Source organism: Perca flavescens, chromosome 6 (assembly GCF_004354835.1).
Source record: "Perca flavescens isolate YP-PL-M2 chromosome 6, PFLA_1.0, whole genome shotgun sequence".
Taxonomy (NCBI): domain Eukaryota; kingdom Metazoa; phylum Chordata; class Actinopteri; order Perciformes; family Percidae; genus Perca; species Perca flavescens.
In genome coordinates this window covers 28,216,309-28,236,184 of record NC_041336.1, presented here as the reverse complement: position 1 = coordinate 28,236,184, position 19,876 = coordinate 28,216,309, and the positions used below count along the sequence as shown (strand labels likewise).

The following is a 19,876-nucleotide window of genomic DNA, read 5'->3' as shown; positions in this document are numbered from 1 at the left end:
AAAGGAGAACACCACTTAATTTAAAAATTCACATACTGTATGTGATTTTTATTCTCTGGAACTGTGCGATCATCATTGTGGAAAGGAACAAAGTAGAAGAGTCTAATGAGTCTAATGTGTGATTGTCATCTAAAACCTGGTGCAAATGACAGCAGAACCTCTGGACCAACAGAGGGGTTACTGAATATATATTCCGATGGACTGATTTACTCTTTGGTCTAACCTGTGTAGGGCAACTTAATTTAAAGTGGCTATGATTAAATGTTCTCTATATTATCAAATGAAAAATCCCCTGTACAATACCTGCTGACAAAGACAGACAAAGATAGCAACTTGCTGGTGAACAAAGTGGAGCATTCAGCTGCCAAAGAGCTAAAGAGCGAGATATTTACCTCAGGAGATAGAGACCAAAAAACAGAAGCCACTTTCACATGGAGACAACGCAATAGCACTGTAATGAAGGTTTGCCGTTACACTGGCTTTGTTAATTCACACAGAACCAAGCAAGGACGGCATAATGCCGCCCCTGTGTGTGATTTCACATACAGTAGAGAGAAGGACAGAGACGGATGCATTTGTATGGGTGTTTGAGAGAGAGAGAAGGGAAGAGAAGTTGGGCTATTGCATGCAATGTTTCTGCTTGTTACTTTTTAGCACATCACTACTCTGTGTAGTCCCGCTGTGCTGGCTGTCCATTTCACACAGACGTCGTTATTGCTCTTTGACTCCGCTGTGCAACAACTCTATCCCCCCATTCCGTCTACGGCGAGGCAGATTAAAGGTGCAACAGTCCCGCCTTAAAGAGGCTAGAGTCAAACTAAAGAGTAGTGTTTAACTTCCATTCGCCTGTTGGCCAAATGAATACTGATGTTGGATGTGTAAATAAGTAACTGCTTGCTAACAAATTCATAATATCAACATGAAGGCCCACACACCTGTGGTAGGCTACACTCACACAGGTGTTTTCACTTAACATCCCTTATTAGACCTCTTCTAATGGCTTTGTAGGTGTGTACAGTACAGACTGTGCTTGATTGACATCTTTCTGGGCCTCCTGTTAGTTTTGTTGCACCTGTGAGGGCGGGTAAATTACACTTCGGGCCTTCTTATTGGTTCATAAAGATCGGTTACCTCACATATTTCCAAGTAAACTACCTGCTAGCTACCTATGCTACCTAACTTCCACCCTCTCTGCTAGCTGCCTAGCAGCCGGTGTGCTGTTGCGGTCTTGCGTGTTGTTTTCGCGACCACGCCCCCCGAGGCAAAATTTCACTGGCCGAAATTCGCGAGGTTTGGAAAACCTACCGTTAGACAAGGACACTAGTAGCCTCGTGAGACCATCCTGATCTCGCAAGCTCCAGTTTTAGACAGAGGGTTTATCCAATCAGCTAACCAGTATTTTCAGAGAGCGGTAGCCCTAATTCTGTTAGCCGCTCGCCAATGCTTTTTTCTCTTGGATCCTTCCTTTGGAATATGGACCGGGAACCTGAAATGGTGAAAAAGCGCCACCCAACTTCTACTTGAGCAGAAATCTAATTAGCCCAAATGATCAAATAAATAAAAACACAGTATACAGTATGTCAGCGTTGTGCTCATGAATGTGTTTCTGCTTCCCACAAGTGGCCAAAATAAATCTGTTAATGTAGGTTTAAAAATGTTAAACAATTAGTTAACACTTAAAGTTAAACATTTTAAATTAATATAATAAATTGATTTATTGATTTTATATATTATTCAATAATTACTTAAAGCCTATTTGGTTACAGCTCTGTCAAACTCTGTCTTTTAAAACAACTCCAAACCAACACACCCACATCTTATCATTTAATAATTAGATATTATGAACAAGCAGCAGTTTAGCTACAGATTGGAGGTAGGCTATCTACCATCAACAGCTAGCTTAAAGTTAGCCCTGGTGACTGCACATAGCAGTCTTCCCAGCCAAGCCGTGGGGTTCACAAACCCTCTAAGCGTGATTTAACCTAACACTAACCCTAACTCTGAATTAAACCAGCTGAATGTAACCTTAGATTTACCCATTGACATATATATTTACCAGTGGCGGACGTCGGAATTACCGGAGTTAATTTAACGTTACTTTTTTTTTTTCGGAAGTAAGCTAGTCACCTCCTCAGACCTGAGTCTTCACTGAACGCACAGAGGTCCATAACGCCAGGTAAGATAGTAAACAAGCCGACCCAGAAATGCCGAGTTTAGGCATTAAGAGATATTTTAAATGCCATTTATTTCCCACACTCAGGCAAATAACATGAACATTTGTTAATAAATAGCAAAAATCCATACTTGTGACTAATTAACACTTTATTTATAATTTTACAAATTCAGATTTTAAAACATTCAAAACAATATTTTTCACATGTGAGCTGACCTTCCAGCTTCCTGGAATACCCCTGAGACCTAGCTAAAGTTGTCCTAAACAAAAGTGGCTGCCTGACCATACATTGCGTGGGCACCATGCCTTCACAGTGGTCAGGAATGCAAGAAAAAGGGTCAAAGGGGGTTCAATTACAGTACAGAAGCAATGGTAAACATGTTCACTACTACCTAACACTTGGAACATATTTTGCTAGACGGCCAATATAGATTTGTGAATGTGTGCGCTTGCTCTGTAACCGGTTTTCTTCACAAATAGCTTGACTCTATAAAATGTACCTCATTCAATATGTATTTACTTTTTCACAATAAATGTTTAAATAAAATAAATGGATAATCAATAAAGTAATTGGAATTGTAAACACATGTAAACCTAATGGAAAAATCTATTTTCTAGTGCAACCTCTGAAGAAAATGTACAGCTGGAGCAGACACTGAGTTCAACAAAGGCTGAATGAAAAAGCTGACCGTGTCCTTATCATCAACTCATGCATATTTTCATCCATTGCAATGTGAATAGCCTGTGTATGTGTGCCTTCTTTTTGACTGTCCCAGTAAATCTAGTCTATATTTAGTGTAATATTAAGTACAAGCTTAAACATAGTTTCTCAAAAAACTTGTAACCGACAACCAGTGCTATTGTATTATTGTATTTGAGGCACATTCACAATGATTACGTACAAATCCAGAGTCAGTGTTGTGGACTTAGGTCAACATTTGATGTAGTTTTATGCAAATGCCACCACTACTGTGCTGTAATGTAGCTATTTCCTTTTCATACAACATTCTTCTGGCAAATGCAGCCATGTGTGATTATGAAAAGAATTACATTCTACATTCTACCCAGTCAAATGTTTTCTGGCCTGCGGGCAACAATTCAGAGAGAAATGGATACTGTGTTAGACTAGCCACACACTCCTGGGAGATGCAAATCAGAGGAAGATCATGCTAATGCATGTAATGACGGACCACAGTGAGTGAGGCTGGTTTGGAAATACACCTCCGGAGTATAGTGGGCAGTCACAAATATATGTGCAGTCAGTCTAAACACAGTCTGACAGTCATTAATCAAGACAATTGGGTGTGGATCTACGTGCTGTTGCCATTTTTTGCTACTGTAAGTCAATATTTTAGTTAGGCCTATACCGAAATATTTTATCATCTCTAGACTTTCCTTATTTCTAAACAAAAGTTAGAACACAGCTAATGAAATCAGCTGTGATTCGGTCCTTTAACTCTTTACACTCTAAAACTGAACATCATCAGAGGATGTCTCAGATGTTTTTGCTGAATTTGAATAATTTCAAGAACTGCACAGATTTTGTCAGTTAGAAATAACAAATTAAATTCACGCTCACCACTTGAGTATTGTGACTATTATACTTAGAAGCAAATCCAAAAGGAATCAGCACCAAACCTCATTGTTGTCATGGTTTTCTTACTTGCAAGAGCACTGAGCTGTTGGATTGCATTACAGTGTTGGCTCTCCAAAGACAAAGGTTTGTTTTTATTGGGTGATTTTGTTCTTTTCAGTTAACTTTCATTTAGGCTTTTGTTATTTCCAAAACTAACAACTCTTACAACGATGCTATTGGCTGTTGAAGGTGGGTCACTAACTGAGTTGAAGCCCATGGTGAGGGAATCTGATCTACAGTAAAGGTCACTGCAGAGGACCTGGGGCACTGGTTGCATGAAGGCAGGCCTTTCATGAGTGACATGATGTAATGTATCTGCGTCTCAGATGTTCAGAGTTGACAGCCAGGCAACTGTTTGTTAAACCATTTTGATATCCAGTGACCGGATGTGTCCGATGAGAACTGGAGGAGAGTGGAAAACTATAAAACAAACTATAAAATGTAAGACTTTTGTTTCCATTGCATTCTTGGTCTGTACGAGTTTGGCAGCAGTTGTTTTCCAGTGAAGGAAATTTATTTTGAATTTGCATGTCCAGCAAAAGCTACAAAGCGACTGCAAGACCTTAATGCTTTAGTGTGTAACTATTTCATATTAATAAACGTCCGTTACATTCAAGCCATTGCCAAATGAGTTGCTACAAAGCTGATTAAGACTGATTAAGATCGGCTCCACACAACTCTCTCTGTATTTCTCAGTATGGCAGAAGATTGTGTCGCCTGGTGACTTTCCCGCGCAGAAACTCTAGTGAAGATAATTACCTCTTCTGAAGAGTCCCATCGTGTTTTTTTAATCCTCCGTGTCCTCCTTTGCTACTAGCAACTGCGTGGAGGAGGGGTGGGGGGCGCGTGCGCAATCACATAAGGTTTGTATCATGTGGACGCGCCGACAGTGTTGTTGTCATTACTTAGAATTCCTCATGGAGGAGACGGAAACTACGCACTATAGCTTTAAGACACACACACACACACACACACACACACACACACACACACACACACACACACACACACACACACAGACTCCGTAATCTACAGTGCAAGCAACAGTGCAGCACCAGCAAGTGTTACTTGGCTTGTTTGCAACTTTCGGGGGGGGGGGGGGTCACTGAGCGCCAACCCCTTATGCTTTAAGTTTTTTCTTGTTATATTATGGGAGAAATTCAGTATTCCTCCATCCTGACTGCTCCATGCACTTCCTGTACGTGCTGTAATCCACCACTGCAACCAGCACTGGCCTAACTTCATACAGTCAATACCACACCATAAACACTACGACTGTGATTGAAGGGTAGAGATGGGTACAGAGAGGAGGGAAGGAGAGAAATATAGACAGAAGAGAAGAAGAGAGAGCGTGATGAATGCTGACTCTAACATTGTGTAACGCTGAAAGATTATTCATTGTGCTATTAGTTTTCAGCAGCAGCTCACAGTTGCCAATCTACACAAAAGAGGCATACCAGCAATGGCAGTTGGGTTTAGAGTTTTCAATAATGCACTACTGAGGATTATAGACTTCATAGTTGAGTTTTACATAGGTTGTCAACCTTTAACCACTGCACAGTTGAAGCAGGAAACAAAATGTAAAGGTCAGCCAGTTCTTTGGAAATAAGAGTTAAGTCGCACAATCATGGCTAATAAAACCCCAAAGACTGGAAGAAGGAAAATCAGATTAGAGTTTGATGAAGGCTGTATAAAAGCTTTAGTAAAACTTGATTTTTCCAAACTGCTAGAACACCTCTACATACAGTACACCTGGTAATTTTTGTCTTTAGCTAGATAGATGGATCTCTTTCATTCTGTTCTGTCTTTCATTAGTTTTCTCCCACTCTTGTCTTTATTCCCCCCTCTGTCTTTTCTCCCTTTGCTGTCTGTTCTCATTTTTTCTTCTCTTTCAGAGGAAGACAGATTGTTAAAGGGAGTGTAAGTGAGTAAAGTAGAAGCTCCCCTACTATAAACCCCTGAGCCTCCCCTTCATCACAAAAACACTCCACACAAAAATCGGAGTCCCTTGAGGGCAGACCCTCCAGCGTCACATCTTGTACAGATAAAAGGCTTCGGCCGTGGTTGAATAAACCCAGTTCCCGGCTTCAACCGCGAGCCCAGACTGAACCGTCCGGCGCTGCGGCTGCCCACCTCCCAGCCTGCTGTCCAGGGACAAACGCAGCACAGACGGCGAGGCTGGGGGACGAAGAGACGACACAGGGAGAAAGGCAAACTCTGACTTCACCACTCAAGCTTCTCAGCTTTTTGCTGTCAAGAAAGTGGTTTAACAAAACCTCCGATTGTGCAAACCCAAGTCCCAGTCTTACCTCTTGCTGGTAGCCTAGTTATAGAAGTACATTGAAGAGAAGAGATTTGAGAGAGCACAAAACAAACGTGGCTACTCAGTCTGCAGGTCAACCTTCGAGAGCACACAGGTATGGATTTGTAAGAGTAGAATTAGATTTGTACAGAATCGTGACAGATGATTTGAGCGTGCAAAGAGGAATTGTCCGACTACATTTGATCCAGCAAAAGAGATTCTCACACTCGTAATGATCGAAGCTGCTCGAGCTCACTTTTGGCCGCCTGAATCCCCTGAGAGTTTCACCCGTTTAATTTGACCTGGAAGTGAAAAATCAAAATGCGTTGAGTTGACACTAGATGACTAATATCACATTTATTTTGTTGGCAAATTATCAAATTTTTAAGTGAGTGAGTTTTGAGAGTCAAATTAATTGAATAATATTTTTTTAATAAAGATATGAGGATGTGTTGCAGCATTCAGAATGACAACAATTTCAGAATAGGTGTGGCGCAAATCCGACTTACCGGTGTGAATAAATTAGGCGACAGTAAGTGGATCAGTTGGATCGACACATTATACAGACTTTAGCTCTGAAAAATACATGACCCTGCTGTCCAGATGTGGGTGTGTCCTGTTGCAGCTTGCTGGTCAAAAATGGTTGGCAAGCGACCTCTTGTGACCTCAAGAGTAGCGTTCCGAATTTGTTTTGTGCTCTTTGAAATCTTCGTCGTCAATATAACTTCCATACTCTGTCGGATAAGTCGAGAAAAAGAACAAATCACCCAGCATGGAAAAACAGGAAAATTGGAGAAGACTGTTTGCTTTTTTTATCAGCATAATTGATCCATGTCAAAACCTGAAAACAAATTATTACAGAAGATTATGAAATTATATTAGATAATTTGGACAGTTATGTGAAGAATTGACCTCCAACAAAGTTAAATAACTTTAAGTACACAGAGTTCGGTCTTGTCTGTGCAGCAACAATATAAAAAACACACAAACGGATTTGGAATACATTTTTTCTCAGACCTTAGATATTTGATTGCACTGTCCAGGATCATGGCTTTATTACTCCTGTCAGATGACACATTTTATCTGTTTCTTTTCCGTTTTTAAGTCTCCATCCACAAAATTGCATATTTATACAATATTATTATTGACAGGAATATGTGTTTCAGAAGTCACTAAGGTCACCAAACACACCCAGCACACAAGGGTGAAGCAAGTTCTGTTTTAGGGTGGATTTCCCCTGAAACAAACTAGCGTGCAGCCAAAACAAACTCCTGCTGATGGTTTGCCTCTTGCCTCTGGTCTCTCTGGCCTGCTTCTAGACAGCAGCCGAGGGACCCTCAGCGCTCAGAGGGAGGAGTGGAGGAGTCCTCCGGCCCTCCCACTGGCTATAAGACCAGGGGCAGACGGAAACACTCAGACGGCAGGCACACGTGGAGCAAAGAGGCAGGGAGAGAGAAGGACGTGGAGAGAGGCTGAGAGAGAGAGAGAGAGAGGGAGAGAGACCAATAGAGAGCAAGAGCCAGTCAAACTGCTGCCACAAACGGGGAGTAGTTTTTGCTATTGGGATTGAAACAGACAAATATAGAAACAACGGACCAAAAAAAAAGAGGTGTAGAGAAGAAAAAGAGGACAAAATCAACAGCCATTTGACTTCGACGTGCCATTTTAAATTTGGGATTAACAGAAAGAAGAACTGACCTTTTGGGATGTGAAGTGTTTTGTGTTAAACCAAGAGAGAAAAACACAGCAGCTCTGAGGTCAAGTTGCTCTTGACCACTGACCTAAGGATCAACTCGCTGATCTTTTAAACCAAGCCTAACTCGTCATCATAAGGGCTACATCTGACTCACCTGGCTTGACTCAATTTGCAACCCGAGAAGTTGTGGGGTAAAGTAATTTAAGCGGTGGGTGCCTTTTAGTCAAAAGCATCAACAGAAAAATAGCTGAGCAACTTTCGATATCAAACTTCCAAGTTGAACCTCGCCAAGTGGAAGTCTCACGAGGATTGACCAGCAGCTGACAGAACATTGTTTACGGTGAAGATGACGTTCGCCATGCTGCGCACGGCGCCTCCCGCAGGCCGCTTCTTGTACGGCGACATCGCGCTCCTCTCCGAAGACGACGACGAGAACGGGAGCGAGGGCTCGGGCTCCGAGGAGCGTACCACCAACTCCTCCAACTACCGCCTGTCCTCCTCTTCGCCATCTGCCTTTCACATCAAGGTGAACAGGAAGAGGAAGCTGTGCGGGGCAGGAGGGGGCGTAGGGGGGGATGTAGAGGCCATGATGGGGAGGCTCCTTCCCCAGGGGTCTCCCATCCTTGGGGAGGGTCGCCAGAGGACTGCAGCCAACGCGCGGGAGAGAGATCGCACCAATTCTGTCAACACGGCATTCACAGCGCTGCGCACACTCATCCCCACCGAGCCCGCAGACAGGTACTGAGCAACGTGAGGCAAGCTGGGTCATGACATTTTGTCTGATGCACACTTACATTTTTTTCCATCAAAGTAATTAGAACCTCATGTAGTTCTCTGGATAGTTGTTTTTGAGACAGATCTGTAATCTAATTGAGGCAACACTGCATTTGATTATGAGTGGATATTTCCTATAATAGATGTGTCATGGAGTTAGTGTTGGGAAGTGGCCACTCACATTACTCAACATGTAGCATCACTATATGTTCTACATATGTTGCACCTTATGCATGATCATTTCTTTCAAATGATGGTCCCCCTTTAAATATGTTTTAATTAATACCATCAATCTCCTTCTGATTTGACGATTAGGAAGCTGTCGAAGATCGAGACGCTTCGTTTGGCCAGCAGCTACATCAGTCACCTGGGGAACGTCTTGCTCCTGGGCGAGGGGCTTCATGATGGACAGCCATGCCACGCTCCCTCACCACCGTTCTTCCACGTGAACTCCTCCCCCAGCCGAGGATCTGACCAATCAGCTCAGCCAAAGCACATCTGTACTTTCTGCCTCAGCAACCAAAGGAAAATGGTGAGCAGACGAAAATCAGTAAGCAAGAAAAAAATGCCAAATCAAATGGAACAAAAAGTATGTATGTGGTAAGATCTCCAACAACACGTTCCAAAAATTATTATACAAAGAAATATGACAATGATATGTACAGCTTTTGATTATCTCTCTGTGACCTAAACAACTACAACAAATACTACAATAATAACTACAATACATTTATTTAGCTACTTTAAAATGCTTTAAAAAGCATTAAAAAATTGAAAAAGCTCAGATTTAGCCAAAGAAAATCTCATACTAAAGAGTGATTCCTCTTTTGGAAAACTGTGCAGTGCTTTAGGGTCAATTTGGTGTTTAAAGCTGACCTGAGATCAGTGACTGTGCCTATAAAGCTGATTGGCCCTGAGGGATATTAAAAGCAAAACCTCTTTAAAGTCCTCTTTTGGGGTGAAGGACTGCATATTATTGTTCTGTTGGGGGTTAGTTTTACTCGAGCAGGTTGCTTGAAAGTTCAAGGTGCTTTCTGAAACTCCCTCGTCATTACAGTTAGTAGAAGCGATTGTGTTTGTGTCAGAGGAAGTGTGAGAGGGCTGAGAGCATGCAGCCCATTCACTGTAACGGATAAGATGTGCACAACCGTTTTTTTTTTTTTTTTTGTCTTTATTTATTTATTTTTTTTATATGAATGTAAAGTTTACACGGGTGTGAATGGAGCAAGTGAGATTTATGACCAGGAGCCCATGTAATCCATCCAAAACCACGTTTATAATTTCAAGAATGTGTTGACGTCAGCCTGAATGAGGTTTTAATCACAACTGCCAAAGAACTGACCTGAAATGCAAAGATTGTAAACTTGCAATGACTTTGTGCCACTGAATATGAATGTCCCAAGACATAAAAAATATGTACATTTAACTGACATACTGCAAGTGTCATGAACATTTTCCAGGGTTTTCAGGGTGTTTTATTTACTAACGATTCAGGAATAAAACAAAAAATAAATCTTAAAATATTTTTTTCTAAAATGATAAAAGCTACAATCAGTCAGATTCAGTCATTTCAGTTTTCTAGCAGTTGTGGCACTTTCTCTTCCTCCACTGCCGCACTGTCAATCTGCGCCTTAATAGAGATGCAGAAAAGAAGAACGTCATCCAAGTTCGACTCGCATTTGATTGATTCAACACAGGAAATAGACATAATCAAGAACACTCTTGGCATAAGAAAGCCGCCGGTCTGAGAAATAATGAAGAATTCCTATCAGCTGACTGAAATCAAATGTATATCACTGCAGCTCCGACCTTACCAAACAGTCCCAGTCTGTGCAGAAAGATGATAGAGAGGTGACGTCCACTCAGCTTTCCCTTTCTAACCTAGCCGCTGCCCATTTAGTAGGATTTATGGGCAAGGAGCTGACATCTGGCAGACTCCCCCGTTACCCCAGCAGTGTGTGAAAGCTAATACCCTCCTCAGTGTCTAAACCCAGAGACCCTTTAGCTGGGGGATAACCTGAGTCTCAGCAGTGTGTGTCTCCCCCTCCCTCCCTGCCTCCCCTCTGAACCTTTGTGAGTGAAAGCCTAGACGTCCTCAGCGTCTGAAACCCAGACACCCTCGGCTGGGAGATAACTAGCCTCAAATCAGTCTTGCTCTCTCTCCTCAGTCTCCTGTTCTTTTTGCTTCAGTTTGTCCTCCCCAAATTCTTCATTTTTATTCTCTTCGTCCTTCTCATACTGTTTCACTTTTTCGTCTCCAACCCTTTTCCCCAAGCTGCTCTCGTTCCCCCGCCTCACCCTCAGCTCTCTGCATATCGATCAGCCTGGTGGAGGTCAGAGCTGTCAGTAGGAGCTGTGTAATACTATCTGCTGCTGTCAGCTCACTACTGCGCATGCATGACTGACCTGTAAATGCATGCTGGGTAGAAAACAATTTGGAAACTTTATCATGTCAAAACCTTCAACTGTAGAGTCTTTCTCACTTGACGTCAGTCATATTGTGCTGTTTCTCTTCCTTCCATTAGCTCATTAATGGTTCACTATTCTCTGTACTTTCACTGTTTTCATGTAGTGCACCCATTCTCTTGAATATCCCTAAATTTGATTTCCCTAACTACTGTAAGTGTACACCAATCACAAAAGAATAGAAAGGCAATGAGTAAGTGAACGATTTTAACTCGGTTGTGGTTTGTGCAAATGAGTGAAAAGATGTCCCATATGTACTGTACATTCAGTATACGTTTCATATACTGTATCACATAAAATAATCCTCCCTGCTGGGTTCAGCTGACAAATATAGGGTTTCATTTTTTTAAATGGCTTAGTAAATTGATAAAGCAGCTGGACACAGTTTTTCTTCAGCAAACATTGCTCAAACAGGAGTAAAGAGTGACTTGTTGGCAGGGGCGTAGCACAAAATTCTGGGCCCTATAGAAAGGAATTTTCTTTGGGCCCCTCCCCGCATCCACAGCTATTCATTCTAGTATCTTTTTGGGTCCTCCTCACATGAGGGCCCTGGGTACTCAGTCCCCTTTTCCCCCCCAGTCCGACACCCCTGCTTGTTGGGGACTGTTTTCAGCAGCAGATTAATACTCATTTGGTGCCCTAGTTAGCATGTACAGCATCAGGATGGTGGGATTGACTCCAAAAAAAACTACAGTGCCCATGTTTACCATAATGAAGGAACATGTTACCCAATGCAGCGGTGTGTGGCTTATTGATGCGTTTTTTTTTTCTTCTTTTTTCTTTACTGTATAACTGGTTTTTAATACACATACAATATGTGTTCGATGAATCAAGTCATTGTTGGTTTTGGTCTTTTCACAGGATTTGTTGACAACATGTAAAAAAGAAATATCAAACTTATCCTTTAAGGATAAGGGATCCCAGGCGCAGCTGGCATATCCATGGTTGACTCTGATTGGCCGAACCTGAGAGGATTTCATTTTCCCTGGAAAAGTGGCTATACATTGTGTTTAAGTGGGCTAAAGGGCAGAGTCAGTGCTGGTGATTACAGAGAGGAAACGATTGTGAAGGTAAAATGAGACTTTGTGTCCTGAGTGCTCTCTCTGTATGTTTTTATGGTCATTGAGGTTCATCACAGCTGTCAGCTCAGCTTAGACCAGCAGCTTCAATTATGCTTATTTCCAATGTGGGAGAGGGTGAAAGTGAGAAAATGATACACTCATTTCCTCTTATTATGTGTGTATACAGTATAACTGTTTCAAAATAAACAGTCTTGTTAGTAATGACTACTGCACAGAGAGGGCTAAACTATTGCAGTTTACTCATTCTGTGCAATACTAATGGGATTTCATTATCTGTGTGACTTCATGCACATGATTCAAAAAGAATTATGTTTTATAACGGTAGAGGATATGTGATTTATTCTTTATAGATTTTCCAGAAAGCGATAATGACTTAGATTGAAATTATGAAAAACGCAGACATTTTTAAACTAATCGAACGGCTTATTAAGATTAAGAAATTGGAGATTTTCTTTCAACCCATAAATAAGTAAACATTTCATCCTTCGGTTTATCTGAACAATTCAAAAATCACAAAATTCCTGGTTTTCTTTGGACTGTGACACATTGTTTCTCTGGAGATGTTTAGTAGCAATTGAAGATCCTTTGAATATCTTTGTTGCTCAGATTCAGTGCAGTGATCATACCGTACTGCAGATAATCTTTTCCCCATCAAGGTTGTCAGGTAAAGAGCCACACACTGGGACATTTCCTCTCAGTATCTTTTGATCAGAAGCCAAGCCATTCCTAGGACGTGCACATATATCCTTACAAATTTTGAATTTTCAAAAGGAACTGTCCTGTGGTGTAGCACCAGCAGTTTGGCATGGACAAACTGGAGCGCAGCCTTCACATACGGGTGCCTTTGATAAATGCGGTAAAAAACATGGGACGCTCCTGATGGCTACATCTGTAAATGAGATGTACAGGGCTGAGGATAGAGGATTGAGGTGAGCATAGGGCCGCTTAAATCCCTGCGCTGTCTGGTTGATTGATGCAGATATCCGGTGCTAGCCCTCTCTGCTTCTGTTGATGAGTGCAACTGTCAGGTGCCTGGATTCAACCTACAGCAGGAAACCTGCATGATTGCAGCTTTTTTATTCATTGTTATCTCCAGTATATCTGCTAGAAGTCTGTCACCTTTAATTACCTTAAAATGCAGTTGAGCATCAGCAGCGCCACCTAAATGCATCTGTATTGGTGCTATAGGTCAAGGCAGCACAGGAGTATTGGTATAATGTTACTGAATTATATTGAGATGGTGTTCATTCAGCAATTCTTTAATACAAAACAAAGAGAGAGATCTTTTTTTAAATGTGTAAATATGTCTACTTTGTTGTCTTTAGGCTATAGCGCTTGACGCATTTTTACAGCTTCCTCCGCAACTGTGGCTTATTTCTTTTGGCCCGAAACAGTGAGAGGGTCAATTCAATCCAATGGCAAACATAAACATAAATGGTGATTCATCTGCCAGTAACAGCAATCATGCTGAACTTTTTCCTTTTTAAGCTGTATTTGACAAGCCCAAACATTTTCCAATATTAAAATGTTTTAAAGAAGCTCAATTGATGAATTAAAAGAGAATTTATATGTTTGGAAACTAAATAAAAAAATCTGGCAAAAATATATCTACTATGATACTAATAGTGTGGTTGCTGTAAACAGAGCTTTGTTCCTTTTGAGATGGTGACATTTAGTTGAGTTTACAAGCGTTTTAGGACACAACCCTGATTTACATCCAACTTGAAGGAATCTCATTTATTTGGAACTTCTAGAAATTAAAAAGCAATGTGTTTACTTAGCGAAAGAGCAAACATAACAAATGATGAATGAAGCTTTTAATATCACGAACAGTTCTAATTTACATCTGGGCTGCAGTAAAACTTTTATGTGTGATGATTGTTGTGGGTGGCTGGAAAGCTGGGCGTAGGGAGAGACAGTGGCACTAAAACTACACCGTGCAATTGGAAACCGGGGGGGAGGGGTGTGGGTGTGTGTGTGTGTGTGTGTGTGTGTGTGTGTGTGTGTGTGACTTTGAGATGGATGTGAGTGACAGAGTGATATTTCCATGTACATATACAGTACAGTACACACACACACACACACACACAGGCTGGCTCTCTGAGTCTGGAAGTCATTGGCGGTGCAGAGCGGAGCAACAAATGAGCTAATTGTTCTGTAAATGATTTATCCTCTGCTGAGGCCTGTACAGCCAGTGTTTAATTCAGCTGCTGCTATTAGAAACACATTGACGTTGGGCTTTGATGGTGATGTTAAAGAAGCCTGGAAACCGCTCTCTGTGAAACGCCCTTGCTGCTTACACACACACACACACACACACACACACACTCTCTCACACTCAAACCCACACATATACACGCTCACATACATGCACGATAGAAATACTGACACACAAGCGTACAACACACCACACTCGGAGACTTTTATCAAAAGCATTTCACTCTACCACGATTCTTTCAGCCAGACAGCAGTTCCTTGCTTCTTTCTGGACACCCCCTAAAAAAAAACCTCATATTATTACTCACTTAAGCAGAGCTGGATCACGACTGTGCTTTCAACACTTTCTAAACTAATGGTGTGCAGGAAGTTGTGGAAAGAGAGATGGAAAGGAGAGAAAGAGAGGCAGATAAATAGCCAACGACTCAGCGGGATAATCAACTTGGCTATTTATCCTCCAGTTTGAACAGTTGGTTTTCGACTGTCGAAACTTTGCTTCTTTATAGACATGAAATGAACCATGCACCCTAAGAGAGCTTAAATGCATATATATAGGACATTTGCAGGAGCACACTAATGAATGTGTTTTTTTTTTTTTTTTTTACAGTCATTTGGTTATTAGTCTGTTTTTACTGGAAAAAAGCATTACGTCACTTGTGTGCATGAAGTAGACGTTCCAAGGTCATAGATGAAAAGTAAATTACCCTCATTTACTGATAATGCTGGCGTTGACTTGGAGGTAATGTTTTGAGCGAGAGTTTTGCCTGCCTCTCATTTCAAGCTATGCTAATGAGGTGCATCGAAGGTAGCTAATATACTGCAGGAAATTCTCATATATTCTTGCCCACGTTCGGCGTGTACGCGTGTGTGAGCCTGGCTTTGTGTATGGCTGTGTGCTGTCATGCGTGGACCTGTCGGTATATTTCAGCACAGATGGAAGCAGTTAAACCCTAATTTAACACCAACAGCAGAAGTCGTGTCAGATAACTAACAAAATCTATTAGCAAAACTATCATTCTGTTGTCATTTGGTCTCCAGGGAAAGGGTTGCTCACGGAGCAAATTAAAACAAAACTACAGAAATCTGAGCCAGACAAAGAGCAAATCTAAAATGAAATCTGTAACACAGGGGAAAGCAGACATTGGCGGTATAAACTGTGTAGTTTCTTAAAACAATATCTACTAAAGCTAATGACATAATGGCTGTTGCAGTGTGCTCATCTTAGCGCTGATGATAAACTGCTGGTTGCTGTGTAATGTAGCAGAATGAAGTCATCCGAGACTGGCGTAAATGAAGTCGGGCTTGTTCTGGAGCCATTATATCACATTATTAAAATGTGGGAACAATTAAATGCATGTGTGGCCGGTTGGTGCGAATTACATCTGATTAGGCAATCTAAGATAAATCAAGTGTTTTTCAGAAGCCATCAGGATGCTTATTAGCAAACCACAGTGAGCATGAAGTACATGTCTGATGCATCCAAGCCACATAATAGCAGACTGTGGCTTATTTGGTGTGTTAGTTAGCTTAATTTAAAAGTCTGATGTGCTATTTATTGCCCTATTTGAATGTATGTCCTCTAATCGATGATCCTTTATGAGAGTAATCACCGCTTCTATTGGACACTCGAGGGAACTGACGCATATTCACATATTTTCACTCTATAAACTAAAGGGATATTACCAGTTTTCATTTCATGGTTGAATACCAATCTCCTTATACGATTGTCAGGCCAGTACCCAAGTGGAATTATTTTTTCCAACCAGTCATCCCTCTCTTCACGCAGCCAGAAACTAAATTAGATGTTTGTAAGAGAGAGAGAGAGAGAGAGAGAGAGAATGGAAAATCCACAGTTATAGGTAAAGGAACCGCTCGGATTGAGTTATGGAAAAACAATATTAAAGTTTGAATTTGTAGAGTTGATAAGATGCCCTAAAAGACAGTTTACTATTGTCATATTCAAGTTAAGACTCCTTTCGCCTTGATGAAACAATAATATTGTTCCAGTGTGGTAATATCATCATATAGTATCTAAAGTAAACATCATCAGGTAATCATATTAGTGTTGGACAAATCACCCCCCAGGGAAGTCAGTGGTATGTGTGTGTGTGTGTGTGTGTGTGTGTGTGTGTGTGTGTGTGTGTGTGTGTGTGTGGGTGTTTAGAGAAAGAGAGTGAGAAACAGAGCGGACATGTCATCCGACCATGCTCGATTAGTCTTCAGGAGATTGTTTTGACTACCAGGCCAGCCTTAAGCCCCCCCCTCCTCCTGTTTTGACTGAACCAGTTACACTCCAGCTGAACTGCCTTCACCAGCTACAGCTGGCGCGTCCTAAACCATCGCTGAGTGCTCCCAGTGAGCTGTGGGCTGATTCCAGAGTCATTTAATGTCATTTGGTGAATCATCCAATTGTCATGACAGTTTTTTTGAGTTTGATCATTTCATGTACCCATACTCTCTAACCTGCCTCAAGTACTTTAATTTCTACTGATAAATACCTAAAATTTTCCACAGTGCCTTCCAGCAAACACCGGAGAGCCTGGCTGCACTTTTTCGATCCAGCTGTTGGTTTCATAGTTTGTCAGTAGAAAGCACAATAACAGCAATGCGGTGGGGAGGCCAAACGTTTTGCTGGCTGTGTAGATAATATGTTGATAAAAAAAATAGAAAGTAACACAAAACCTAATATAACACGTCTTGTGAATGAATTCTGGTATATTGAGTCAACTGACAAACAAAAAAGATGGTAATGATGCATGTCTAGATGATATCAATCCAATAATGATCTTCTGCTCCAGCTGGAGGAAGAATTGACAGATAGTTGCTGTGTCTCCTCCCACTCGCCTCAATCAGTGGGAGGACCGATTCCTGTCCAAGTCCTATGATCTCACTTTCTCATTACCGCCTGATACCCTTCCAAACACCTACCCACCTTTTGTTTATGTCAGTCAAAAGCATTTTTTTCCAAACACCTACACCTTGTGCACAGTCTGAGAGGAAATGTGTAACAGGTGTTTGGCTGATGAGAGGAAGGGGGGGGCAGCCCGAGAGGGTTAGTTGAGACGATATGAGAAGGGGAAAGAAAACTCAGGATAGGACAGGAGTGCAGAGATGTTGACCCACACTAGTGAAAGATTTCACTAGATTGCACCTTTTGCTCCTATTACTACCATGTGAAAAACATCTTTTACACACTTTTTGACCAGAGATTTAGTTAAAAAAAAAAATTTTTAAAAAGATAAATTGAGTTATGATATATGTGAGCTATTATTTAATTAAGCCCTGGAAAGTCATAAGTCAGACACGGATGACGTGTGTTGCATGTCACTCTGTGGCGGTGTGTTCCCTTGACTGTAGCTTGAAAAGTGAGCAGTAGATGATGGCCTGAGAAGTGAGCGGAGCAGAGGTTAGGTGAGGAGGGAAAATGTGATGTTATTTTCCTGGCCAGATAGCGAGAGTCTCCTCACCAGCCAGGAAATCAGGGCCTCTCCCTGCTCTGATACCACAGATAAATGAGAAGCAGGGCTCTTCATGCATCAGCTCATGATGCCACTCTCCAGGCTGTAATAAAATCAGCCGCCACAATTAATGTACAGCATGTATGCTACTGTACAGAATGCGTTTGCAGTCGGTGTTAATTAACTTGATCAACACTGGTGAAGTTCATATAATCCCATCTGAATGTACTGTGCCAGTGATTGCAGTAAAACGCTATTGATTTCCACAAAATGCACTAAGTTTTCCTGGAGTGCCATTTCATGACACTATAAAGAAGGGTCGACAGCTGCCTTACTCACCTGTTAAGGTTAAATATGGGAGTAAAGAGTGGGAATTGCCGCATACCTGTACTCTGTTTAGTAACTTTGCAGAAGGATTCTGTCGAAAACAAAGTCTCAAATATTGAAATATCTAATTATTCTAATTATTAGCGTGTCAATATTAAACTCTATCTTCGGTTTATGTGCCACTAGCTGTTTCCCCCTGTTTCTAGTCTTTATGCTAAGCTAAGCTGTACTCGTGCTTTAGATTGAATCCTGGATGATGTGAGATGTTGTTTCTCTCTCTTGCAGAACAAAGACCGAGACAGGAAGACAGCCATCAGAAGTTAACAATGAGGACACAAACCACACGGATGAAATGCTCGTCACTTTGACAGCGCTTTCAATGATCTTATACTACAACTTGAAGACTTTTCAGACTTGTGTTGCATTTCAAAGACTTATTGAAGGACTTCTTTAGCACTTCCAGGACTTTTCAAGGAACTTTCCAAGCATTTCTTCTTATTGTTTTCTTACTTTTTTTTTATCACTTTTTACTTTTTAGGGTGCTTTCAAATATGATTGAAAACATTCCTGAAAAGTTGAACAGTACTTTTAAGTGGCTATTACATGCTTATCAAGACCATGACGAAACTTTCAACAACATTTATGTATAAGCGACTTTTTACTGTATTGTTCAAAGACCCCGGGACTCGTTGGTCAGAGTCTAAGGAACTTATGGCACATGATTGAAAACCACACAGAACCTTTTGAAACAAAAACATGTATTCATCAAAAGCTGTGGGTTATTAATGTGTAAACTGAAATACAAATGTATATTTATGTGACATAACATTATATAATGAAACTATGTTATTTAACCGGCATTGACATTCATAACAAATGATGTATAAAGGTGCAACAAATTGGCTATTGACACAATTTATGACATCACAAAAAAAAAAAAAAAAATACATGCTGGAACTTTAGTAGTTTTTCTAGTAATCATCTTTGAAAAATGTCCTAATGCTGGAAAAATGACTCAAGACGACCAATAAATTGTTTGTATATCTGGGAGTAAATTTCATTTATATGTTGGTGGTATTTTGAGCCTCTTGTCCCCTAAAATCCTCCCCAGTTCCAACCAATAAACATGATCAAAATTTCCACTGTGAAACTATCCAAATTGTGGATTTATCATACTTTTGCTCATTCAGGCACATGGGGTAGGGAGATCATTTTGAAGATTCAAATAAATTCCTTCACGAAAGAAACAGTACAGCGAGCATAAGTGGACGTTCCACAGTGACCACCTGTAGCTCACATCAGCCTAACTCCTAGTTTTACATTTGTCTCTCTCTCTCTCTCTCTCTCTCTCTCTCTCTCTCTCTCTCTCTCTCTCTCACACACACACACACACACACACACACCCTCGTTGCTTTTTTTCTTCTCTTCTGGGGCACCAGGATCAGAGCAGATGTAGTTTGAAGATGAGGCGGACAAGAGGGGTTTGAGGAGCAGAGGAAAGGCGAGCAGAGAGAGGAAAAAAAAAAAAGAAAGCAGAATTGAATCTGCAGGTATGGCTGCTTGGACATCTTCCCGTGTCCCCTAGCTGTCCTCTTCTTTACCTTTCCACATGCTCTTTCTGACTTCTCCTCCTCTGCTCTTCCTCTCTTTTCCCTGGAGTGCCACTGGCCAGAGTCTGGTTGGTGATGGCTTTCCAGCGTGTTTAGCCACGCACCACTTACCCTCCCCTTACCTCCTTTTATAAT

General features: G+C 41.2%; 1 protein-coding gene across 1 annotated transcript; it reads left to right on the top strand.

Moving 5' to 3' along the window:
* The first annotated feature begins 1,888 nt into the window (after positions 1-1,888).
* LOC114557797 (basic helix-loop-helix transcription factor scleraxis) lies at positions 1,889-19,191 on the top strand. The gene is made up of 4 exons (XM_028581457.1): positions 1,889-2,176; positions 7,431-8,545; positions 8,897-9,113; positions 18,417-19,191. The coding sequence occupies exons 2-4, from the start codon at positions 8,154-8,156 to the stop codon at positions 18,453-18,455; spliced, it is 648 nt and encodes a 215-aa protein (XP_028437258.1). The 5' UTR covers positions 1,889-2,176; positions 7,431-8,153; the 3' UTR covers positions 18,456-19,191.
* The last annotated feature ends 685 nt before the right edge of the window (positions 19,192-19,876 follow it).